The sequence below is a fragment of the Aethalodelphis obliquidens genome, unplaced genomic scaffold (genome assembly GCF_003676395.1).
Source record: "Aethalodelphis obliquidens isolate GAN/ISIS:26980383/991018 unplaced genomic scaffold, ASM367639v1 scaffold26, whole genome shotgun sequence".
Lineage (NCBI taxonomy): Eukaryota > Metazoa > Chordata > Mammalia > Artiodactyla > Delphinidae > Aethalodelphis > Aethalodelphis obliquidens.
This window is the reverse complement of record NW_020837970.1, coordinates 10,298,444-10,325,646: the sequence shown is the minus strand read 5'-3', so window position 1 is coordinate 10,325,646 and position 27,203 is coordinate 10,298,444. Positions and strand designations below refer to the sequence as shown.

Below are 27,203 nucleotides of genomic sequence, written 5' to 3'. Positions count from 1 at the left end.
TTTATTTGTACCCCACTCCCGCCAAGTCTTAAAAAAGTTGTTTTTGAAGGCATTCTTTGATCACCCTGTAATAACAGTCACATCTCCCTGCTCAGTTTTTACTTGCTCATTTGTCCCCCCCATTAAAATGTAAACTTCTGGAGGGCAGTGTCTTTGTTTTGTTCTTTGTTGTTTTTGCAGCAGCAAGAAGGTGCTGAACTAAATATCTGTTCAATGAATGACATAATTTAAAAAGTGGAACTTACAAACACTTGCTATTTTACATTAATTAAACAATTTCTGAAAGGTTTACAAGTTAAAACCAGAAGGTTAATTTCCGTAATCATTCACATCTAAGATTTATCTCCATGTCTAATGGGGATAATAATACATCATGGGTTATTTTGAGGATTGTGCCTGCACAGTAAGTGCTATGTAAGTGTTAGCCATTCCTATTTATTCTTTAATGCCTGTCGTGAATAAAGCTCTTGGAAATCAACACTGAAAAGACAAAAGTTGGGACCTGACTGAAGATGTTTTTGCAGCTCACCTCTGAAAAATGGGCCTTCAAATAATATAAGCATTTAATTTTTATGGTAGAATGTCACCTTTGTCCATTTAAAACAGACATATATATTTTCCTATTACTCCACAGAATTTTTCTTCATTTTGAGATGTCTTGTCCAGCACCTATTAAAACTCAGGTTGAGACAACAGTTGAAATTGATAGAGTGACTCACCATTAGACTCTTTTGGTTCTACCCTGAACCAAATTTGTCAAATACAATTACATTACTTCAGCTCCATGCAGAAATGCCATCACAGAGGCATAGCCTACTCACATCCTTGGTGTAAATTAAGCTTTTTTAATACAAGAAATTGTAAGCAGATAGGATAGGGGGTCTCCAGAGAAAGAGAACCAGGCATGGCTTCATTGACATAAGAAAATCTGTTTTTGGCCTAAGCTATTTTGTCATCTAAGCCTAGACACAATGCTTATCCTTGAACAGGCCTTAGTAATTAATAGTCTTAAGGGAACAAAAGAATGTAGGACTGTTATTGGGCAAGAGAAATAACAATAGCAAAGATAATATATCAGTAGTAAAGACTCCCAGCTTTGTTTCAATGGTAAAGATTAACCTGAAGCCTCAACCACCAGATCAACTGGAACCTAAGGGGTGATGATGTTGACCTTTTCTGACCCTTGTGACTTCAATCAACTAAAGCTTGGACTCTGTCGACCTTTGCCTCAGTTCTATGCTGAATTCTCCTCTGCTCAAGCGCCTACATAAATATGCATGTACCCTTAGCTTAAAACTTCCCCAGTTTTGCTGTTTGCGGAGACACTGCTTTGGGAAAGATCCCCAGTGTTGCTCCTTACTTGCTGCAAGCAATAAATCCTTCCTTCTCCTGATCTTTGGCTTGGTTGTGTCTTTTGGCTCGACACCCACCAAGAGGTGAACCCCATTTTTTGGGTAGCAAAATGGCCATCTACATTTTTTCTTGCATGTTTCATAAACTATTTCATTATCATTATTCAATATCTCTAATTTACTGTTTGAGTTCAGGGCTAGAAAAAAGTTTTGTTTCTCCTGACAAATGCATATGCTCAGCTTGAGAGCTAACTCATCATATTCAGGCTTTATCTTAATTCCCAGGAAGCTTGGAGCTAAATTTAATAGTCAATTGTAGCAACTATTCTTTTTTAAAATTACAATTACTGCCATGACTTCAGAATATGGCTTATTCTTTTATCCCTATTTTGATTTGACTATCCTGATTTTAACCAAGATCTGTGTCTCCATTAAAGGTGCCTCAAATACTTTGGAAGTAGGCAACTCAACATGCAGAGCTATAAATTGGGGGAATTTGCACTTACGTTATCTTGACCATATCTCAGTTCAATTTTAGTCCCCAAGTCCAGTTAAAAAATGGGACGGCAATGCAAAATGTAATGACTCTGCCCCCCTATCTATGAAGACATCTTTAACTGATGTCTGTTGGAATAAAATAGAAAAGGAAATAACTAGACCAAACTGTCAAAATCACCAATAAGGTAGACTTCTTCAGCATTCATGGTTATTTACCAGAAACACTTATTTCAAGTTTTCTCTGAATTACATTTATATGATGTATGGCTGTTTAAAAAGCACTTTTACACTGATTTCCACAATTCTTTTACAAGTGAGGAATGTGAGGCTAAGAAGCAGTGCTGTGACTCCTTAAGTTTTTATGAACTTACTATGAGTTTTCTCCAAAGACTTGAAAACACACTAAGTGATGTTGGGAGTTAAATCTCTAAAAGGTGCCTGGGGGATAGAGGCTGACACACACTATGGATAAGGATATCTGCTGGGTATGCGCCTGGAGGAGTAGGAGGGTGCAAAAAGCAATACCACATTTTAGCAATTTATCCAATAAAGCTTGGACATACCTACCAGTAATTCACAATATACTAATGAATTTGCTTGAGCTTTATTTTCTGATAGTGCTGATAGATTTATACTCAACCATTTATTCATTCATTCAAAACGCATGCTGCGTGAGTATGAAGTGTCAGGCAAAATGCTAGGGATTGGGAGTACACCAATGAAACAGTTGTGCTCCTGTCTCCACTGAGCTTACAGTCTAGTGGAGAAGCCAGACAGGCAAGTAGAGGGGTTATGAGGATATGCAGGAAGGGGGAAGGACAGCCAATCCAAACTTGTGAGCTGTTGCTAAAGAAGATGACACCCAGGCATTCAGGTCTTAGCTTTGGAGTTAGCAAAGCTAGGAAGTAGGGGAGAAATGGAAGGACAAGTGGAAAGGCCTCAAAGTGAAAGAAAGCAGGGCATTTCTGAGGGACAGAAAGTAGTTCAGGATGTCCTCTCAGTGTGAGGAGAGATAAGACAGAAAAGGCCAGCAGGTTAGAGTTTACCTCAAGTCCGGAGTTTATCCAAGGGAGTGACAGGCTCAGATCTCCGTTGTAAAGATAATGGAAAATGGGATTTCAGATAAGAGGTCTTTGGCATCTGCAGATGAATCAGGGAAACAGCAGGAGTCTGGAGAGAAGCAGAAAGACTGAAGAGATTTAGGAACTGTGCAAACAAACTTTAATGACCTGATGAGCTACATGGAGTGAGGGAGGGAAAAAATCAAGGGTGATGGCTTCTGGAAAGGTATATATATTTTTTAATTAATTAATATTAATGAATTTTACTTGTACTGACTGCAAAAAAAATGCACAACCTAAAAGCTGAGAATTATGTTTTATTCGGCCGACTCGCTGAGGGCTCGGGACTGCTCTAAAGGGCCAAAGGGAGGAGCCAGATATATAGGAGTTTTGAAAACAAAAACAAAACCTGGTGGTTGGGACAGCTGATGATTACTGTTAATTAAAGAAAAACCAGACATCTCAAGTGAATGAATTTAGCACTTTTCTACGTGTGGGAAGACGCAAGAGTCTTGGCTCATTGAAAACATTCCTTTGATATGCACCTTAGCTATCTAGGGTCAGTATCCTGCTTTTCTTCATCCTGAGTTCCCTCTGGGTGCAGTTTTAGGGGGCAGCTGCAGTGGCTGAGGGCTTGATGGTCGCAGCATCCTTTGTTTACTGATAGGGCATGCGACATTTTTCATCCACACTTGCTATGGGGGCATTCTCATATATCCCTGGAACTATATTGAAAAACCTAAATTTTGAGAGTAGAAAACATGAAGAAAGGGGAAGAGAGGGTTTACTCAATTTATCAATACATAAAGAGCATTCTGGGTGATTTATCTTATTAAAAGAAAATTCTTCTATATTTAATAAAGGATAAAAGAGTATAAGATATTTAACAAAGACTAAAATAGTGTAAGATGAGGGCCAGAATAAAAACCAGATAATGAAGCTTCTCTTTTTATTGCCAAACTTATTGAGGCACTGATGAATTTACTTCCATTCTTTCTTCAAATTACAAGTAAATGGAGAACCAAACAGCTCCTAAATTACACTTAGCTTTCTTCAGCAACGTGTTGATTGTGATGACTACTGAAGTTCACTGATTCTTTCAACATTTATTAAACACATACTATATGCCAGGCTCTTTGCCTGATACTGCGATTACAAAAACCAAAGACTCGGTCCCCACCTTACAAGAGCTGAGTCTAGTGGGGAAGGAAAGTAAACAGATGATTCGAATCCAGGGTAGTGAGCGACACTTTGGGCAGACACAGGAGGGAGTTCCTAACCAGGGATGGGTTGTGGCTGAAGTCTTCCCAGAGAAACCCTTACTGAATGAAGATAAGTAAAAGTTACTGAAAGATAAGGAGAAGTTAGACGAGGGGCAGGGAGTCCGCAGAAGGAGCAGCGTAAGGAAAGGAGTGACAAAGCATGTTATGTTCAGGGAAATGCAATTACTGGCGTGGTTCAAAAGGTAGATATGAGGGCTTCCCTGGTGGCGCAGTGGTTGAGAGTCCGCCTGCTGATGCAGGGGACACGGGTTCGTGCCCCGGTCCAGGAAGATCCCACATGCCACGGAGCGGCTGGGCCCACAAGCCATGGCCACTGGGCCTGTGCGTCCGGAGCCTATGCTCCTCAACGGGAGAGGCCACAACAGTGAGAAGCCCGCGTACCGGAAAAAAAAAAAGGTACATATGAGTTAAAGAGTGACAAAATCTAAGGCGGGAAAGAAAGATGTGGGGATCTCAAAGGACTTTGTTTGCCAGGCTACAGAGTTTAGTTTTTTTTTTTTTTTCTCAAGGTTATGAGGATTAAGTTTGGCAGGGGTGTAAGACTTCACTTTTAAAAACCTGTCAGCACTGTGATAACTGGATTGGAGGAAAATAAGATTAGAGACTGGAAGACTGGTTAGGAGGGGTTGCAGAAATCTAGGCAAAAGATAAGGAGGCCTGAACAAAGAGGCAAAAATAATGGGCAAGGAGATAGATTAGAGAGTAAGGAGTTAGGACGTGTAAGACTCGGAGGTTGATTAACTGTTTGGGGATCTGGGTAGATGACGGTGCTATCAAGATGGAGAGAAGAGGAGAAAGAATAGGTTTCTGCTCTTGGGATTTAGAGTTGTTGGTGGGAATTGCTGGAGAAGGAGGAAAGATGGAGAGTTGAATTGGAGTTTCAGACATGTTGTTTGATGTACCTGTAGCAGATTCAAGGGGAGGTGTCCAGTAGGCGGATCAACTTTGAAGTCTGGCCCTCTGGAAAGAGGCTGGGGTTAAAGACACAAATGTGAAAACTGTATTAGTGTCCTATCATTGCTGTAAACATATTACCACAAATTTAATGGCTTAAAGCAACACAAATTTACTCTCTTATAGTTCTGGAGGTCAGAATTATGAAGTGAGTCTTACCAGGCTAAAATCAAGGTGCCAGGGCCAGGATAGTTTCCTTCTAGAGGCTTTAGGGGAAAATCTCTAACCTCACCTTTTCAAGATCCTAAAGGCTGGACTTCCCTGGCCGTGCAGTGGTTAAGAATCCGCCTGCCAATGCAGGAGACACGGGTTCGAGCCCTGGTCCAGGAGGATCCCACATGCCGCGGAGCAACTAAGCCCGTGTGCCACAACTACTGAGCCTGCACTCTAGAGCCCGTGAGCCACAACTACTGAAGCCCGCGCGCCTAGAGCCCGTGCTCTGCAACAAGAGAAGCCACGGCAATGAGAAGCACACACGCTGCAACAAAGAGTAGCCCCCGCTCGCTGCAACTAGAGGAAGCCCACGCACAGCAACGAAGACCCAACGCAGCCAAAAATAAAGACTTGAGCTTTAAGAAAAAAAAAAAAAAGAGTGAAAGGAAAATTAAGCTTGAGAGGAATAGTGAAGGTTCAAAATGGTTCTGGGGATGAACGGCAAAAGCTACCGGAAACATGCACCAGCCCAGGGGTAGAACACTGGCAGAACATCACATCCAATTGTGTTATTTGAAAGTGAAAACAACAGAAACTAAACTTGCAAGGATTAAGAAGGGAAGGACGATCAATTTAAGGCTGCAGTTCTATAACAGAATAACCTCAATGTATGCTGAATTAAGAATGAGCAGGAGCTCTGGCCATTTTTCTCAGTCTTTAAGGAACTCTAGGGCGGGGGTGGGGGGGATAAATTAGGAGGTTGGCATTAACACATACACACTAAAATATATAAAATAGATAACCAACAAGGACCTACTGTACAGCACAGGGGACTATACTCAATATCTTGTAATAACCTGTAAGGGAAAAGAATCTGAAAAAAAAAAAATCACTGAATCACTGTGCTGTATACCTGAAACTAACATGACATTGTAAATCAACTACACTTCAGTTAAAAAATAAATAAATAAAATTTCCCTCCAAAAAAACAAAAAGAACTCGAAGTAAGATGTAAAGTTTGCTAAAATACCTCAAGTCTACCATGGTTTGAGACACACACCTAGCAAATTAGAAGAAACATTTTAAAAATGTGCAATCCATTTCAGAGAGACATAAGTATTTTCATTATGTAGTTTTTATTTTAGACGAACATTATTGTAAAAAAAAGTTCACCTGGAATAAAATCCATTTTTTCTTAAAAAAAAACACAGCATCATTATCAGTACACAGTTAATGAATTGGCTTAAACAAGAGTAACAACATGACAGGTCCACTTTATCTGCAGGAGCTTTTTCACATTAAGCCATTGGAGCAAAAGTAAAATATGCTGAAACTTACAGTAGGATGATTCTATGGAAAAAACGGATATTTCCAATTAGGGGCATGATTTTAGTCAAATAGTTTACAGTATTTAAAGGGACAGTGTCAGCTGCAAATAAACAAAACCCATGTGTAAGGCCATAGGAATGAATTATAATTAAATTCACATTTTAAAAAAAGGTAAGAAATAAAACAAGAAGTTCTATTAGTTCTTGGCAATAAGAAATGCAATTGCGTATGGCACAAGCATTTCAAAAAATGAAGTAAAATTTGAAAATATCCCTAGTTGTTTGCTAATTTTCATTTCTGTAAATTTCATTTAGTTTTTTTCATGCTGAACATGACACCCATTAATTTTATTAGTCTGAAAAAAGACCAATTCTACTGTAAAATTGTGCTAGCATTTGAAATTTTATTAGTATATCCTGTCCATCTAGGTCCCTCTAGGACAAGGAATTTCATTTTTAGACATTCCCCCACCCCCTTCTTTGGATATAACAAGAAGGAAAAAGGAATGTCCTTTCTGTTAAAAGAAAAATTATAAAAAATCTGACAGCAGAAATGAGTGCTTAAAATCAGAGAAAAGTAAACCAACATAATGAAATGCTATTTTAAAATTTTAAGCTTAGAAGCTCATCTTTAAAGATTAAGAACTAAATTTATAAAGAAATCTAAGTCATGAACTAGGAAAGGAAGTCTGCTTACACGTATCACTTACTGTTCACAGGAAGAACTATAAGCCTTAATACAGATTCTCAGCATTCAGAACCTGTAAAATGGAGTTATAATCTCTTATTTAGAAATTTCTGCAAACATTTATCTATATTTCACAGCTAAATTTATTAATGGAGACAGGAAGATAATACTTTTTTTGCGCTACTGGATATGACATGTATGTTCTATCCTAAACTACCTGCTACTTTTTCCAATGATGCCTTTAGTTCAAAACAAAACATATAGTCTAAATTGTGTTGGATACTTAAAGGCTGGCTCACTGTTTTTCTACTAGGTATTAGAATACTAGTTAGCTAAATGAGGTATAATTAAAAAATAGTCCTTCAAAGTAAAGAGTATAGTCTTCTGAAAATTTATAACAAAGACTGCACAAAATGTTCATGTAAATAGTAAGAAACCCTGCAGCACCTCCTAACTGATGCACAGGTGGATTATTTTCTCATAATCTGTCTGAAGTAAAATATAGCTAAAATAAGTTCCCAGTGAAACGCTTTACAATCAACTGATTTACATGCTACTTAGTTACAGCACATTTTCATTGTCTGATACCCTCAGACTCCATTTGAAAAGGTCTAGTCCAATCATTGTCAAAAATTAGCACACTGATAATAAAATGCAGCCACTGAACCACTAATACTGCTGCAATAAACCTTCATGTACCTTTATCCATAAAACCACAAAAATCTTCACACAAAACTAGATTTCAGCAGGGAACAGACAATTATCTGCCACTAAATTCATCTACAAATAGAAAAAATAATGCACTGTATGTACATTATTAAGCAAAGTGGAATATTTATTAGGGCATTTCACCATGCAGAAAGTGAATCTCCTATGGTCTTAGCTCAAATTATATACAATTTAGCAAAGCTAAATGTAAGAAAATAGCAAGGACAATTTATTTCTATATAACAGTATATACCCCCAGTTCGCTGCTACTTCAAAGAACACTTTTAGACTCATCTAACTTTTATAGGCTCTTTCAAAGGGAAGTTCATGGAGACTAGTTATTAACCCATACGAGACAACAGAAGAGAGAAGGAAAAAAAACAAAAGCAAAGCATTCTGTTTAAAAAAAAAAAAAAAAAAAAAAGGCTAACCACAGAATATGTCAGTTTTGGTTTGCAGACAACCCCTGAGATATAAACCAAAGTGTTAAGACACCAAAGAGTTGGAGGTAAATTACTAAGAGAGTTACATTCATACATGGTGTCATAGCACTTGCCTTTTAGAAATTACCTTGTTACCATCCAGAAAGCTTAACTGCTGGGATCTTTTTCTGAAAATCAGTGAATACAAGATGTTTCTAAGAAATTATCTTTTTTGTTCCAGAAATCTATCTAATTTTAAGATGGTAGACTTACAGTCAACTTTTGATCAAGGAACTACTGATTTTACTGGGACACCAACTGGTGCCTTTAAGCCTATAAGTAAGTACAAAAAAAAGAAAGAAAAAAGCAAGGAGACTGAAATTTGTGAACCATAAATTTAGTGAACCCATCAAAAATAGCTCTGGTATATATTTCCTGCCACTAAATTGTGCATAAGTTTTCAAACAAGTAGTAAAGGTTGACTGGTCCAAGTATTCTAATGATACATCTTAATTTGAAGCAGAATTCTCTGCGGTAACAAGCAATCCATTTCCACTTTCATCTCCCAGACATAACTATCAAGCATGATGATAACCTTTGTGAAACAAAACAGGCCTAACAGGAAGAATAATTATTATTTCCTAATCACCTCTTTATTACTCCCTTCTGTGTTATGACACTGAAGGCTAGAATAACAACAATGAATTTGGCACATTAAGTTAACACTAAATACCTTTTTTTCTCACGTGACGGTTTCATCTACAAAAGGCATACCAGTACCAGTGTTTGGTGAGAAAGGCAGCTAAGTCTTTTGGTTGGCTTTGGTCCAAATGGCTGGACCAAGTTCTACAACAATGCACCTGAACAGATGGAACTGGGTTCTACACATTCAACAACAGCTGTTGTAAAACTGAAACCATGCTCATATTTGCTCTAATGAAAAGGCAAGACTTTTCCTAGAGGCTGCACTAGGTCTAATTAATCTTATTTTTTTAAAAAAAAAGCCCAAATTAAAAAAAATCATTATTTTCACCATTACCAACAGCTATCTCTATGAAATTTACATCCACAAATTAATTTCTATCCCTACAGGTAAGCGTTCTGTGAACTAAGTCTAAATCTAACTCGTTAATTCTTGCAGACAGGGATTATGATAAGAATTGGGCATTACTACTAAACCAACAGCTAAGGAGTGAATCTAAGAAAAAATATATTATGTTTGCTGATGTGACAGAACAACAATTAGATGCTGAAATAAAACCCTAAATAGTGTGTCTCTCTGTCCATGTAAAATTTCAGTTTAAGAAGCTTACACTTAGAAACAGACAACAGTGTTCAAATATGTTATGTTTTAGGTGAGTGACTATAATAGGTCAAACACAGGAAAGAAGAGCAAATACAAAACTCAAGAAAAGCGACATTAAAGTGATTTCTAAATACAGTGTCAATAGATTAGGCAGAGGTAATCAATAAATCACCTGAAAAAGTGATTTATTCAGCTACCCAGACTCTCTGGCAAAAAAGTCAGGAATGAAGCAAAACTGTAAACAATCTGAAGAAATAAAGAAACTGTGGCCTTTGATGAGCAGATGGGCATTTTTATGAATTTTTAAGATAAAGTTTATCAGAATTTAATGACTCTTTTATTTAAGAAAATCAGAGCCCTTAAATAAATGCTATCAATGCAATAACATTTGGCCATATGAACCTGACCAAATATGCTATAATTTTCGTATATTAACCTCTGCTTTAAATGTTCTACTCTTTTTTTAAACATTCCCGAATGCAAATTTGTCTAGAACCTCATCAGACAGAAGTGTGCAGATGTGAATCTCAGATTGTGCTGTAACAAGGAAAGGCTAACAACTGATGTGCAAAGTGAAAAAGAAAAAGATAGCAGCTTCTGCAACACGCAATAAAACAGAGGAAAAACAAGTTAAGTCCTGCACGTGTCTCCACTTCATTGTTTCCACGTTTGAAAGAAGAAGCCTGTTATCTTGATGGGCCATGAGGCTGGAATCCACTGCACATTCTGTGTGCAGAATCTAGGTCTAGGTTCAGTGGTGCTCTCAGTAGCAGCCAGGCAGGATGATTCTGAGGCTGGGTGACCTGTGCTTTCAGAGAAGCAGGAAAGGGTCCTCTAGGTGTGCTGCAGTCTCTCAGAAAGAGTTCATCAAAGTAGCGAACAACGGAAGAAACTGGTCTTCTTTGATCGGTTTTCTGTTATTTTCACTGGTCCACCTGCCCCTGATGAATTGCCGTCATTCTAAAAAAAAAACAGAAGATGGAGTTAGCAAGGAAATAAAAGTTTCATGGTTTGAGCCCAATTACCTAAGAAATAAAAAAATATCTAACTATGCCATAAATGTGTCCTTAGTAGTGTGGTTAATTAGGAAGGGAACTAGTTAAGCTCTGATGTTGTCTGTTTCTTTGGAAACAGTGGGTTAATATAGGAAAAATATTTTAAGGCTAGCACCTAATATATTAACTACATATTAGGAAGTTCCTAACTCCAGTTCAAAAAAATTATAACCAAAAGAGTGTAAAGTTTCAAGGGAATAATGGAAATAATGTTAAGATACTGGTACAGGCAACCCCTTTCTTGGAGGTAAGAAGAGTTGGTAACATAAGGTATACAGTTATATGCAAGATTCAGGTTAAAACAAACTTTCCAGGATGTCGTAATGATTCATCACTGAGATTGTTTCAAATTTAAGCAAACTTCAGCGTCTTTGAGATCATAATTATACACTGATATAGAGAGAGATAAAAAATTTAATTTTGCCATTATTACTTTAATTATTCTGATCAAAATTCAATTAAAGACCACTTAATGGGGATATATGTATATGTATAGCTGATTCACTTTGTTATAAAGCAGAAACTAACACACCATTGTAAAGCAATTATACTCCAATAAAGATGTTAAAAAATAATAATAAAAATAAAGACCACTTAAAGAGCCAGAGGAAAGAACTGAAACAACTGCAGCTCAGAAATAAGAAATTTGAAGAAACAGAAATAAGAATCAAAGTTTAAGCGGGTGAAAATGTAAGTCAGGGAAAAAATGGGTTTATGTGACTATATTATAATCAGCCCTATCCCTTTAATTAAATAAATAAACAACACAAATAAGAAAACAAATTTAAAAACAGCATAAGGAAAATAAAAATTATGTGTCATACAAACCATTTTTCTGTTGAGTTTTGTCATTATATCCCGTGCAAGTGTAAAAAATGCCTAAAGGTAAACCAAAGATTTCATTATTATATGTTTATAATATCTTTTAAAATAGAAATGTAGCCTTTTTTATTATTTCATTATAAAATATAAATATATTACTTTGAGGTTTTTAACTGAGAAAAGAACATAATTGCAATCACAGTAGACACATGACTACTGTAACTTACTTTTCATTTATCATATCATAAAGGTTTTCCAGTGTAATCAAACTGTCATTCATCAAGTATTTTCTGCACATAACATCTGGCACAAGTTCCTAATATGACACTTGCTGAATTATGGGTATAATAAGATCACTTGGGAGGCAGAGGCTCTAAAGCTCCTGGGCACCCCCAGAGTAGGGCACAGTTCCTGGTCTAGGAGATGCTGAATATCTGTTTGATAAGTGAAGGAATAATTATGAATTACCCTATAGCTCTAAAATTTGTTTTCACAAAAATCTCCACCTTTTATTCCCAACCTCCTCTCTTTCAAATTGCTTTCACTCTTATACCTGAGAATATATAACCTCCTGTGTCGCAACACTGAAAAATCCCAACAGTTCCTACAGCTCAGCTAAATTCCCCACCGTGGAAATCAGTGAAATAGAAGCAGGACAAATCTCAGTGGCATTTTATGCCTAGTGCCTCTTGACCCAAACCCAAGCCAAACATTTTTAAAACCTATAATCCTTGGGACTTCCCTGGTGGTCCAGTGGTTAAGAATCCGCCTTCCAATGCAGAGGACAGGGGTTCGATCCCTGGTCGGGGAACTAAGATCCCATATGCCTCAGGGCAACTAAGCCCGTGCACCACAACTTAGAGAGCCTGTGTGCCACAACTACAGAACCATGAGCTGCAACTATTGAGCCCATGCACTCTGGAGCCCGCGTGCCACAACTAGAGAGAAGCCCAACTGCCGCAATGAAGAGCCTGCCCGCTGCAACGAAAGATCCCCTGTGCTGCAACTAAGACCTGATGCAGCCAAAAATAAATAATTAAATTAATTAATTAATAATTTAAAAAAACCCTATCATCCCTACTTTGTTTCTACATGACTCTTAAGGCTTCCTCAGTTGTCGCCATGCTAAACCCACTGGTATGTCAGTCTGTTCCCAATCACTCCTAATGCCCCCCAAAAATGTTCAGCAAAAGGATTATTATTAAACCAGTCAAAAAGAAGCAATATGATAAGTACTATTATCACTCATTGTCAGTGTCTCATTGTCACACTGGTCACCTGTGAGTCAAAGTTTCTAAGTAAGCCCATCTCAGTTTTTGAGGCTAAGTTAAAGCCCTGGGAAAACTGCTAACTTTTGCAGAATACCTGGCCAGTAAGCAGCTCGGGCAATCCGCAGTTCTATATTTCCATAGCTCAACGCTCTCTTCTCTTTTTTTTTTTTTTGGCCACACCGAGCGGCTTGCAGGATTTTAGTTCCCTGACCAGGGAATTCCCAACTCAATACTCTCTCTAAGTCACAGGTATGATCAGGGCTCAGGACTAACAGAGACCGAAGCCTGCTCCATTAAGCCAGGGTACAGAGCTCATTCTGTGGCAGCAATCCTACGTGGGCCATCTCAGTGAGCAAGCTTTTCTCCTGTCTCCACCATTAAACCTGACTGAAGAGGCTCCCCTCTTTCTGATGAAAGGAAATCCTTTTGTAGCAAGCAGAGGGAAGCATTTTTCTGCATATCTATGCTTGAGTAAATAAATCAGTAGAGGCTTCCTGTTTCCTGACACCCATTTGCCAACCTGAAAAAATGACTGTTAGTTACTTAAAAGAAAGAAAAAGTTCTGATCCGTGTCCACTAGTTGAGTCATTTAAGTCTCAAGTTTTAGCCATGTCATGGTGAAGAATGAATAGCTTGAGAAATTAAATGTTTATGAAACCATCAGTTTTACTGTTAAATAAATTACATGTATTAACACATAGTACATGTATTATTTTTATGATAAGTTTTAAAAATGTTTTTAAAAAAGAAAATATTATCAACAACTCTGCGCTTGGTAAAGAATAGAAGACCTGGGTCTTCCCTGGTGGCGCACTGGTTGAGAGTCTGCCTGCCGATGCAGGGGACACGGATTCGTGCCCCGGTCCGGGAAGATCCCACATGCCGCAGAGCGGCTGGGCCCGTGAGCCATGGCCGCTGAGCCTGCGCGTCCAGAGCCTGTGCTCTGCAACGGGAGAGGCCACAGCAGTGAGAGGCCCGCGTACCAAACAAAGGGCAAAACTGAACTTAACCTGAACTTCCATCTTCTGTTCAGTGACCCATTTTTGGGTTTTTTTTTGGCTGTGTTGGGTCTTCATTGCTGCACGCGGGCTTTCTCTAGTTGCAGCGAGCGGGGGTTACTCTTTGCAGGCTTCTCAATGCAGTGGCTTCTCTTGTTGAGGAGCGTGGGCTCTAGGCGCACGGGCTTCAGTAATTGTGGCCTGCGGGCTCAGTAGTTGTGGCCTGAGGGCTCAGTAGTTACTCCACAGCACGTGGGATCTTCCTAGACCAGGGCTGGAACCCGTGTTCCCTGCACTGGCAGGCAGATTCTTAACCACTGCGCCACCAGGGAAGCCCTGTTCAGTGACTCTTAATTGAGCAATCTAATATATCCCATGTGGAGGACGGGTGTTAGAAATCCAACAACCAGGATCCACATAAAAGTCAGAAGCATAAACGTTTACAGAATGGAAGTGGAGTTCCCACAAGGCATTCACTAAGGCAGAAAATATCAAGGCTTGGAGAGTTGCTTGAACACAGGCACCTAAGACACTAATGCTACTACGTAACAAGTCACCAAACAATTCCTTCTCACCTCTTCTACATTCGTACTGGATTTTGCACTTGTCTCCAAGAATTTAATCCCATAGTCAATTGCTAACTGAAAGACAAAAAGAAACATTTAAATTCAGTGCAAAATAAATAAATGCATACAGAGCATTTATATTTTTTAGGTTTTTCAGAGACCTAAAGGGAGCGTACCTAGTGCAGAACTCCTGTGGTTCTCAAATTTCTTTGCTTTCTTCTACTATATCATGTTTGAAATTTAGATATCTAACTTCATCACCACAAGTAAGTAAAATGGTACCACTTCCACTCAAAACATAACTTAAGTACTTCCCTTCTTTTCGATTATACCTGTAGTTCTCTAATAAAATCACTAGCAAACCTATGAGACATTCACCCCTATCATTAATTTGGGATACATCTGCCCCTTTTATCTGCTCCCAAAGTACAAACCCCCAACAGTTACTATTGTAACTTTTCATTATTTTTTAACAAATTGGTGCATAAAAGAACAAAAGCTTAAAATACTAAGTACTCACTGCTTGGGTTTCTATTGATTGTGGCAAATTGTGAACTCTTCTACATTTCCACCTATTTCCAAAGAGTTCCCAGTTCATTTGCAACACCAAGATTAAGTGAATGTTTTTAGGGGGAAAAAGTTCGCAGTCGGATCGAAAAATGCATTTTGCACATATCACTAAAAAAAGTCTAAAGCAAAATTCCAAGACTTAAAAAATTGAAGCCTCTAAGTCAATTTGGAAAATGTCAAAGAAATGAATATGTACATGTAATAAACTCTTGTTTTACAGGACATAAAATAGAGAAATGCCTATAAATGATATCTGTAGCTTAATGAAGAGTTTAAAACTCCATAATGACCTAAATCTAATGTGCAGTAAAATATTCTTAAAAAAAAATGAATTGAAAAATGATTACTGTTGAAACTTCACCTATCCTACTACTTTTTTTTCAAAGAGAATGAACTGGTTTAACTTCAAAACTGGGCATTTACACACAGATATGGAAGAAATAACCTGAACTCTAAGCTGCAGGAATCTGAAAAAGGACCAATTTGTATCTCCCAGAAAACAGCAAATTCTTTAGGAATGAGTCATGACTACACAGTATATGGAGTTGGAGCTCGAATACTAATTCATACCATTCAAGTATGGATTACAACCCTTTTGTTGTTTTTTTAACAGATTAAAATATAGATGTTTTTAAAACTTAAATCAATAATAGTAAGAAAATGAATGCTTAACGTGAGTAGATTCCAATCTTTATGCATTCAGTTCAAATTTACCTTCTCCCCTCTTTCTTTTGACACTTGTCTTTTGTCATTCATATCACATTTGTTGCCCAGGATCATTCTTTCAACATCTGAAGAGGCATGCTGCAGGAAGAAAACAGTATGTTAGACAAACAACCTGAGAAAAACACAGTTACTCAACAGGCAAATCTTAACCTGTCAGAAACAGATCCAGAAATTTAATTATAAGACAAATAATCTTTCACTCAACATAAGGCCTGATTCACAGAAAAATTTTAAAGATGAGAGGAGGGGAAAGCTACAGCATAAGAGTCCATGCGAACATTTTTCCCAAAGGCTTGCAGTCATTCTCATGTCTTTTTTGGTACATGAACAAACAAAAATAAAACTTAAAGTTATCTAACAAAAAAACTTCCAAATGTTAGTTTGGGTCAAAGAAGGGAGAACACCTCGGTAGTAAGTGAGCCAATGCAGAAGGTATTCTGGATTCTGAACTACTTAAACAATAAATTCACGTGGGTTAATATAAATGTGTATGAAATTATTTCACAGTCAGATTTCTTTCTGAAATGTCAAAGACATTAAAAAAAATCTTCATACCAATCAAACTGGAACTAAACCAAATTTTAAATATCTAAGATGAAGAAAATGTTAGAAGGGCAAAATGATAAACTGCCGGAATAAAGATATATTTTTGCCCGTCAAACAGCATAGCGTGGTGGAATAGACAGAACCTGAGAACCCTCGCTCTCCTTTTTAAAGGCTCTATGAGCACATGCAAGTCACCTCTTTCTGACCTCAGTCTTCTCATGTGTAAAATGGGGACTTGGATTAAATTATTTTCAAGATCAGGGCCAAGTTTAAAATTCTGTGAAACTGCTCCTCTGTCTGGACCTCCCCGCAGTCCAGCAGAGAAGTCAGACTGGCGGTACCAGAGATGTCACCCTCCCTGGCACTCCTCAGAGCAGAGGGCCTGATCTGCCCACGCCCTACTTCCTAGCAGCTCAGCTGAGTGATAGGGAGACACTCATAAAGGGAGGAGCCCTTTATAAGCACCCAGCAGGACTCTTCTCTAGTATCCATTCTCTTTCCATACATACCTCTTCAATGTTTCTTATCCAATTTTTAATATTGTCAAAGGACTTTTCATTTGTGATGTCATAGACCAGCATAATTCCCTATAAGAGGAAAAAAGACCGTTATTTAGTACTTTATACATTTAAAGTTAAAGAATATAATGTCAATGTACTCTTCTCCTCCAGAAAGCTTGTGTTTGTCCTTTTTCTGTCTTTATAGAAGGAATTTATAATAAAAATTTAAAGTACAGAGAAACAGAAATAAATAAAATCTTCCGTTGTCTCACCATGTAAATAAATACTCTGTTAACATTTATTTCACTTTTAACCTGTAATGAATTAGTGATTATGGTAAAGGTGATACACCCTTTCTACCTGACTTCATATAATAAAACTGGCACCAACTGAAGCTAAAAGGATGTTTAAGTTAAAATAGAGATAACATTGAGAGTAAGAGGTAATCGCTTCTGTTGTGCACTTGTTTATTCTGAGTAGAAATTATCTTGTTTCTGACTCTTATACTAAGACTGTAACCATATGGCTTTAGATTTATTTCTTTTTATATGAACTGACTGAAATGTTACTAAACTAAAAAAAGTTACTATTTGTCTAAGTAAATCACAGACACTTAAAATATAATGCATTTGTTACACAGTTTAATGAAAAGCATCCTCATCATATCTTAGAAGACCCCACGTCTGGTATTTTTAAACAGTTTATCTTCTAAATGTTTCAACTGACACCTGTATGCTACCTATTCCAAAATCTGTATCACAAGACCACATTTGTGTGTTAAGTGCTAGATCCACCCCCCGTCCATCCATTTCAACAAATATTTAGTGAGCACCTACTATGTGCCTGGTAGTATACCAAATGCTACTAGTAGTGAATAAGATAGGCAAGGCCCCTTCTTCTCATGGATGGCTAGCAAAGAAAACAATGAACCAATAACTATATAATTAATTATAATTTAGACAATCACTATGAAGAAGCATGAGGAGCTCTGAGTAAAAATGCTAACCTAATCTGGTTGAGGGGCTGGGGTGGCTCAGGGAAGGTTTCCCTGAGAAAATGACATTAAAGCCAAGGCCTGAGGGCTGAGTAGACTTGAACTGGGCAAAGGGGTAGAGGCTGGAGTGAAGAGGGGAAGCCCTCAGTGCCTGGGACATAGCAGAAATGTGATAAATATCTTGCTCACCAGGAAGGCCCAGAACCTACTAGGTTGAGTAAAAGACTGCCAGCTTGGCCCTCCCTGGTGGCGCAGTGGTTGAGAATCTGCCTGCCAATGCAGGGGACACGGGTTCGAGCCCTGGTCTGGGAAGATCCCACATGCCACGGAGCAACTAGGCCCGTGAGCCACAACTATTGAGTCTGCACGTCTGAAGCCTGTGCTCCGCAACAAGAGAGGCCGCGATAGTGAGAGGCCCGCGCACCGCGATGAAGAGTGGCCCCCGCTTGCCGCAACTAGAGAAAGCCCTCGCACAGAAACGAAGACCCAACACAGCCAAAAATAAAAAAATAAATAAATTTAAATTATATAAAAAAAAAGACTGTCAGCCTGGCAAGAGTGCCCAGATCCAATGGGAGAAGGGCACAAGATGAGCCCGAAGACACAGACAGGGGTCAGGTGTGCCTTGGAGAACACTGACAGGGCATCGGCTCCCAGACGGCCCCTGTGGTCACCGAAAACTCAACTCAGTGAAATAGGAAGTTGTCTTTGTCCCCTTCAAATCTTCTCTTCCTCCTTGTACTCTCGTTTTGAAGAAGGGCAATACATCCCTGCCAGCCAGCCCAAGCAGACCCTTGGGAGTAATCTGCTCCACCACTAGTCAGTCACTAAGCCCTGTAGACTCAACAACCTCCACATTTCCACAGTCTGATACCCCACACGCAAGGCCTTACTCACATTCTCATCAATTAGCCTTTACCTGGATGACTTACGTCTCCCTGCTTTCATTCTTAACCTCTTCTAATCCACTCTCCATAAGGGCACCAGAGTTATCACTTCATTGCTTAAAATCCTTTGGCATCTCGCCATTGTACTCATAACTAAAATTCCTTAAATAGCAGGCAAAGTCTTTCAGGGTCTGGCTTCCAACTTTGTAAATAAATACAAAATATAAATGTAAATAAATGTAAATCATATAAAATACACATAGATAAAAGAATCCAGGAAACATAGTAAAATGTTAACAGAAGCTATCTCTTATGGTGGTGGGATTTTAGATGATTTCTTAGGATCTTCAAAGCTTGCTATACTACATGTAACCTTCTGACAACCAGAAAAATATACATAATTATTTAAATTTAAATGACAAACAACATTCTTCTCTATCCTCCCTCCTCCTAGCCTCAAATGCAAATGTTTAACTTTGGCTACACTGTAGATTTTACAATTACCAAGGTAATTAAAAGAAAAAAAATCAAAGTGGAGAACTGTACACTTAAATGTTAAATTTTATGTTACATATATCTTACCATAATTTTTAAAAGTCTCAAAATGCAATCTGAATACTTCCTGATTCAAACAGCTTAGCTACCTACAATAGTAAAATTAAGCAAAAAACTGCCGGAGCTTTACTTCCCTTTGGGCTATGTGGACAACCTTGATCTTTACTGCTGTCTGTCAAGTAGCACTCTGGGTGGTTAGCACAGGAAGTGTGAACACAGTGTAGTGGTTAAGGGCACAGATTCTGGAGTCAGAGGTATCAGGTCTGGGCTCCACCGCATGCTACCTGGGAGATCCTGGAGAAGTTATTTTATCCCTCTCAGTCTGCGTTTGGGAAATGAGGACAGCACATCTTCCACAATGGATTTTTGAGGATCTACTGAGATGTTATTTGTAAAGTACTTTACCTAGAATCCAGGACACAGCTTGGACTCAATAATTGGCAACAATTATTAATTTATATCTTTGGTTTGAGTAGCAGAAACCCTTTGACTATTCCCTATGTTTGTAAGCTAATTGATATTATGAATCAGCTGGAAATACAAGTTCCGGTACACCAGGTAAAAACTTTATATATCTAGTATACATATCTATAACAACAACGGCCTCCTAAGAGTTCACAAGACAGTACTGAGAAATGGCGATAATGCAATGATATGGTGCCTTTTCCCCCCAAAGCCAGATTGTCCGTCAGGGTTACTGCTATGCCTACAAATGTTGCTCAATAGTTTGAAACAGACCAAAGGACTCTGCCATGGTGTCAGACTCAGTACTGTGCTTACCAAAACGCTGCATACCTGAGCCAACCAAACTAAACCTGCCAGAACCACCACCTGTTGAAATGAGAACACAACGGCCCCACATCCCACTGGAACAGATGACACGCAGGATCCAAGACTCAAGTAGAGCAGGATTTCCTGAACATGTATCTAAGATTGTTTCTACGTCTGAAATTGTTCACTGATTCACTCCTTCAGCAAGTATTTATTGAGCATCTACTATGTGTAAGGCACTGGCATTCGTAGTAAAACAAGAGACAAAAATCCCTACCTTCAAAATGAAAAGGACAAGATATCTTAGAACAGCAACAATTTCTAATTATTTGCAGTAATGTGAAAAAAGGCTAGGCAGTAGATAAATGAAATCTAAATTAAAGAACACATTTCTATGATCTCTTTCCTTATACCATGAACTAGAGCTACACAGCCAAGGAAGACACTTGCTCCACATTCTAAGTGTTCTTGCCCACTCTGTATTGAAAACAAGCTTGCAAGTGGTATCAATACCTCATTCCTAGAAAATAAAGAAATTGGTCAATATAAAGGCCTGTGTTTATAAGATGCCTCTAATCAAAATTACCTATAAACTATTCTAAATCATCCCTGTTAAGATGTTCTTATTTACCCCCAAAATCCTTTCTGGAGGAAATAAACAACAAACAAACTTCTCCACACAAGATAAGTCCCTTCCCTCTGATTCCAATCTAAGCAGAGAGTAGCTGACAACTGCCCTTCTTAAAAGGATGACCTTTCACAATTTTCAAAGTATTATAGGGTGGAGAACACATACATATAAAATGGTTAGTGGTATAGAGTCCCAAGGTGGTAGAGCTTCAAAAAGGAATTCCCAAAAGGAATCCCCAACTTCTGTGTGGGGATGTCACTGGCACTCAAATACTGGAGGGTGAGTGGCAGTGGAGGAGGAAGGGAGAGCAGCATGATAATAGAGGGATCTGTGAATTCAGATCGCACCTTCCTGCGGCAAAGGGACAGCTAAGACCCCTACAGCTCCGTCACGTCCACACCACTCTCAGAAGCACAACGGTCTTTTATGCAATGAGCTGGGTAAGTTGGCAGCTGGCAGCCCAGAGTCTACTAGGCTGGGCTACGTGATCTCAACTGTTCAACTTTCCAAGACTCCCAAAGCATATTGGGTTTCATCATCATTTAAAGCTCCAAGTTATACCTGGCTTAGGCCTAAAAGCCAGAGATAAAGCCCTGTTCTGGTTCAGACGTTTTAGGCTTGGTTCCGTAGAGCTCAGCTTCTAAGCTACCTTACTCACCACTGTACTCACAGCACCACACAGAATCTACCCTGAGCCAACAGTATAATGGGTTGTATAGATGAAGCATCTTAGGACAGAAAAGAGCCAAGTGACGAGGTTATGATAACAAGGATAAGGCTAGGATATAGCACAGAAGGACCTGGTAGTCAAGATTCACCAGATTCTAAGCCTCAGAGAGTCACAGATCATTTGGCTACTTCCTGGCCAGCTGGCAGAATGCTGGTGGAGGAGACTCCAGAGAGATGAGCCAATAGGAGTGGATGTTGTGGACCTGGTGAGAGATAAGGGATGATGGTGGCAGGGCTGAATGGGGAGAGGGTGCAAGAAATGAATATTTAGTCACAGGGCTTGTGGTTTGCTAAGATTTGGCAAAGGTATTAATAAAAGGACAAAGCACAAAAATATACGATCACTCAGAATGTGTGGAGGAGTTCTAAAACATCTCCAAGCTAATTACATGATTAACATAATGAAGACCAATGGTAGAGTACACAGCTACTAAACACAAAACGTAAAAAACCCTTTAAATGTCTTGTTTGCACGTCAAAAAATCTATTTTCTCCAATGTACTAGACTCTAGCTTGAATCCTACAAACTTGACAAATGAATATTCATGTTTTACTTCCACAAAACCCTAAAACACACTCACCATAGCTCCTCTATAGTATGCTGTCGTGATGGTTCGAAATCTTTCCTGACCCGCTGTGTCCCTAAAATTTAAAACAAAGGAGAGAGTGGTTTGCAAAGTCATCACAAGTATCGCTGAGGAGACACTCGAAGCTGTAGGAGATATAATGGTGGTCTGCTCACAAATGCAGTGGTTTCAGGGAGATGGGGAACGAGACACAAAGGGAGCCTGTTGCGCCTCTGGAAGCCTGTTGGGAGCTCACAATGACTTGGGTGAAAAACTTGGACCTTGATGACAAAAGCATCAACAGGAAAATGCATGGTCCTGCTAGGAACTGGCATGTGTTCGTCAGTCAGATGAGGAACGGAATAGAGAATAGCTCTAAATTCTTGGACTCCTAGAGGCAGTTCTAATCCTTTTTATAAATGCCCAATGATTAAGGCACTTTGCTCTCTTGACTGAAAGTCTGATTTCTGTACAAAGCAAGCAGTTGGGCTGGACTTACTACCGTGTAAATTCTGCTCTGCAGAGCACACTAAAATGGGTCTCCTCAAGAACTTTTTCAGCTCTAGAGCCCATGATTAAATGAGACCATGGAGTTCAACACGTAATTGTTGACAAAGACTTCAAAATATGAACAATACCTCAAAATTACATCAACTTGCATTTATTCTTGCTTTTTTGGAGGATGACGTACCATTTGAATACATTCTGAAAAATGCCAACATTTCGAATTACATTTACCAAAGCAACCCCTATAAAGGAAGTCAAGTTTCCTTGATATCTGGGAAAAATCAATATTCCTAAAAGAAAAAAGAAGCATTTGTGGAAATACACTAAAAAAGAAGCATTTGTGGAAATATACTAAAAATCTAACACACACCAAACTCAAATGAGATAAAGGCCTAAGGGAAATATAGTAAATTTAAAACATTAATAAATACCTTACCATTTATGTATACCTTACATAAAATGTATACCTTACATAAAATACTTTCACATGGTGCTCAAATGATGCCCACCACAGCCCAATGTGGTGGTATTACCATCATCCCTGTTCTACAGAAAAGGAAACAGGCTCAGGTGGGCTGTGGTCCCAGTTCTGCCACTAAACAGCTCATACCCTTGAATGAGACTCAAGCATTCTAGGCCTTGGCTGTTTAGTGCAGGCCCTGGCCTCACAGTACCATCATCTTATCCTGCCATCCTCTCACCGATCAGGATTAGATACACAGGCACTTGTTTGGGACTCAGCAAACAAATCATGAGGAAAACAGGGGCCAAACACCGTTGAGCAGACTAACCATATATTTTTTATTTATTTATTTATTTTTGGCCGCGTTGGGTCTTCGTTGCTGCGCACGGGCTTCTCTAGCTGAGGCGAGCGGGGGCTACTCTTCATTGCGGTGCGCGGGCTTCTCCTTGCGGTGGCTTCTCTTGTTGCGGAGCACGGGCTCTAGGTGTGTGGGCTTCAGCAGTTGTGGCATGTGGGCCCTAGAGCGCAGGCTCAGTAGTTGTGGCGCACGGGCTTAGTCACTCCATGTCACGTGGGATCTTCCCGGACTAGGGCTCGAACCAGTGTCTCCTGCATTGGCAGGTGGATTCTTAACCACTGTGCCACCAGGGAAGCCCAGAATAACCATATTTTGATTCTAACATGCTACTTGATTTAGAACCAGCTCTGCAGCAAGGATGCATTTGGCATCCTAAATGCAGGTCATGAAGATTAAATGGAGACTACTTTGCTGCCAAGAGGACTGATAAATAGTGCCATGGGGTTCTAATTAGCTGATTACCCACAGGCTCCTAGAAACATTCCTTATTGTTATGATCAGGACTGTACAGCATAGAGTCAGAGATTCTCTTTGCTTCCCCCTTAAAAAAAAATTTTTTTTCTTTAAAATATTTGACTCTTATTAAATACCAACAGATGAGAAGAGTAGCTTGTGGTGACCTACACAATGTTTTCCAGTGAAGTATACGGGGAACCCTCTACACAAGGCTAATACATGAAGCTGACACAAGGTTCCAGGAGATTTGGGTAGTTGTCCCAGCTCCATCACTAACCCAGACATATGCCTTCAGATGAACTTAACCCCTCTAAGTCCCAGTTTCCTATAAAAGAAAGGCTGGCGGATTTCAATATAAGGTTCTAGTTCTATCCCGGTTCTGAAGTTCAAAGAAGAAAAACAGCCTATGGAAAAAGCTGATATATATGTATTACTTTATTATTTTGCCCTGCTTCCTTCTTACGTCTATGATGCTCTAAATTTTTAAGCTTTGTTTCCTGCTGTTATTGTCACACATTAGGTCAGTGAACATCATCCAAAACCTTCCTCAAGGCTCCAAATCTATGTGGCTCCATGGAAGGCCCTACACTGAAAGCAATTAAAGAGGTTAAAAAAAAGAAAAAATCTAAGAGTTTGAGTTCAAGCCAAAAATATTCAACCAGGCAATCTGCAGGAACCATATTTATTCACTGTAGTGTGACAAATTCTTGAGGAATTAACCAGTCGGAGTTGGCTGATCGTGAGATCTTTGCCTTGCATATTATAACACGAGAGATGACAGGCATGCCTTTTCCCTTCCTTATTCCCCAGTGCAGTGTTCCCCATTTTTTATTTAAGGAGAAGAAATATGCAAATAAATGAGAAAATATCTGAGCTGGAAGGGAACTCAGATGTCATCAGTCTGACCAATCAATTTACAAATGAGGACAAGTAGTCCCTAAGAAGGGAAGCAAAGAACACCAAGTCCTTAGTTTAGAGGCTGGACTCCAGATCAGCACTTTGGGGTAGGAACTTTGGGGTTCCTACCACTTGCCTACTTTGCCTTATCTGATTTCATAGCTGCAACAACTACAATGGAAAAATAACTGACACGCTTTAGAATTTTAGTTTCCTCCCCTATAAACTTAGCATTTTGGAAGAATGAGCTCTCAAATTTCTCCTGGCTGTGAGACTTAGTGATATCATCCTTACCATCCCACTCTTGGTGAAGACACCTTTGAACACCTACCCATTTCCCCTTGGTTCTGATAAAGAAGTTTTAGCTACCAAACGGTACCTCTAATTTACCACAATTCACCTTTTAATTCCCACATTCAATTCCTGATTAAGGTAGAAATGCTGTGTGCATATATTTTTTTTTACTTACCATATCTGAAGCTTAATTTTCTTTCCATCTAGTTCTATCGTTCTGATTTTAAAATCAATTCCTGCCAGAAAAAGAAAGAAAGACATGCTAAATTTCTTCAAATATAATCCAAGGCTTATTAGGAAAAGGACAAAGATTTCTTTTGAAAAAAAGCTCTCCAACGCACTGGAAAATGTGAACACAGAGAGGGTGTGAATGGTATGTTTCCTCTGAATACAGGCTGAAGAAAGGAATGCTAATTACTCTGCAAAGAATTCCCACACATGTTAAATGAAGCGTATTATATGCCTCATTATTTTGACACAAATGGAACACATCCCTCAAAGGTACATAATTTAGATAGATGGAGAACATGCCATATTTTCCACTTCCTGAAATACAGATAAACAAAGCTTCCTACCCACCCCTCGTGCCCCGTCCTTCCCTAAAGAAGGCTGTTGAGGCCTCTTTTTGTTTTATTTCCACCTCCTTCCATTTGTTTCTTTAGAATCTGCAACTGGCTAAAAGAAAGAAAAAAAAAACCCCACCTATCTGAAGGCAGGGATGAGAAAGCCTGCATATTTATTTTATACAGTTAGCAAGTACTTTACATACACGTTAATAAATGTTCCCTGCATCTTTCTGGCTAGTGCTGAAATAGCTAAAAGGGCTTTGAGCCCTGGCTGCACTTTAGAATTACCTCAAGAACTTAAAAGAAAAAGAAAAATACTCATGACTAGGCCTGCTCCCTTCCCCAAATTCTGAGATTCTGACTTAATTGCTCAAGGATGGTATCTGCGCACTAGTAATTTTTAAAGCTCCCCAAGTGATTCCAACCTGAAGCCAAAGCTAAGAAGGCACTCAACCAGCCTGACAGGTAGCATGTGAAAGTCATTTGTGGCTCCAGCACTCAACAGTTCAACCCCTCCCTCACCTATTTCCCCCCACTATGGTAGCTCAAAACTTAACTCAGCAATTTCAACTACAAAGAACCACAAAGTCGCTCACAAATACCAGCATCCTCTACCATTGAACAGGAACAGGCTGCTGCTCTTTCTGAAGGGACCAGTCAGTGAATACAGCTCGCTTGCAATTTGCTAAATCCTCATCATCTGGCTACTCAGCTTTGTTTCAGATGTTTCTACTCCTTCACATTCTCTGTAGAGCCCCTTAAAGCGGTTTCCAAGACATTTCAAGAAAACGGTCAATTATGCATCCTCTAAAGTGACTGAAACATTAATTGCAGCTATTTTGAGGGAGAAAAGCCTTCAACGGCTACATTATTACAGTATTTCTACATATTAACACTGAGAACGCCCAAAAAGGCTGCTTGCCGGCTCCAGCTTCATATATGGCAAAGGCATAAACCAAGTGGATTCGCCCCTTCTTCTCTGCGTGGCACTTTTCCCCCAGGGAATCTTTTCAGGTACGCTTGTGAATCTTGAAATACGCAACAATCACACCCAAGCTAATCCAGCAGAACAGCTTCTTATTCTTTCCCTTCACTAATAACCATGTAATGTTAACAAATACAATCTCATACCCAATACCCCCAGGTTATCTGGCTCACATTTCCTCCTCTAAGGTACCTCAGTATTGCAGGGTCTGCAGTCACTGAAGCAAAACTGAGCAACACAGCACAAATATTATTGTCAGCATCACACAGAATTCACTGTGGCCATCATTCATTTAACACATTTTTATTGTGATTTATCTTTTTATATATCTCCAAATCCAGTGTAACAAAGACCCTCTAGGGATTCTCTCTAGCCTCTATCTCTTTTTGGTCCTCGCATCAAGAACAATGCCAAACACGCGGTAGGCAAGAAATGGATGTTTCTTGATGTTAACATTTTTTAAAAATTCACGATTTTCAAAATTCATAGCAACAGAAAATAGAATGGTGGTTATGAAGGGCTGAAGGGAGGGGGCGGGGCAGGAGAGCTATTGTTTAATGGGCATAAAGTTTCAGATTTGCAAGATGAAAAATTTCTGGAGATCTATTTCACAACAATGTAAATATACTTAATACTACTGAACTGATCACTGAAAAAATGGTTAAGATGGTAAACTTTATTTTATGTGTGTGTATGGGTTTTTTTTAGCACAGTAAAAAAGAAGAAAAATTCATGAC

At 39.0% G+C, this 27,203-nt stretch overlaps 1 protein-coding gene across 1 annotated transcript; it reads right to left on the bottom strand.

Annotated features, from left to right (window-relative positions):
* Positions 1-6,418: 6,418 nt before the first annotated feature.
* Positions 6,419-25,191, bottom strand: RAB8B (RAB8B, member RAS oncogene family). Its single transcript, XM_027123236.1, has 7 exons — positions 25,091-25,191; positions 21,956-22,016; positions 16,817-16,894; positions 15,750-15,839; positions 14,475-14,540; positions 11,637-11,687; positions 6,419-10,713 (listed from the first exon to the last, which is right to left on the bottom strand). The coding sequence occupies exons 1-7, from the start codon at positions 25,174-25,176 to the stop codon at positions 10,621-10,623; spliced, it is 525 nt and encodes a 174-aa protein (XP_026979037.1). The 5' UTR covers positions 25,177-25,191; the 3' UTR covers positions 6,419-10,620.
* Between the last annotated feature and the right edge of the window lie 2,012 nt (positions 25,192-27,203).

Bases quoted from the DNA above. Each gene is read 5' to 3' on its own strand.
- RAB8B (XM_027123236.1), bottom strand. From the start codon at position 25,176: ATGTCTTTCTTTCTTTTTCTGGCAGGAATTGATTTTAAAATCAGAACG. The intron at 16,895-21,955 runs GTGAGTGTGTTT...TTCCTCTTATAG, and splicing joins CATACTATAGAGGAGCTATG to GGAATTATGCTGGTCTATGA. The intron at 14,541-15,749 runs GTAAATTTGAAC...TTTGTCTTTCAG, and splicing joins CAAAAGAAAGAGGGGAGAAG to TTAGCAATTGACTATGGGAT.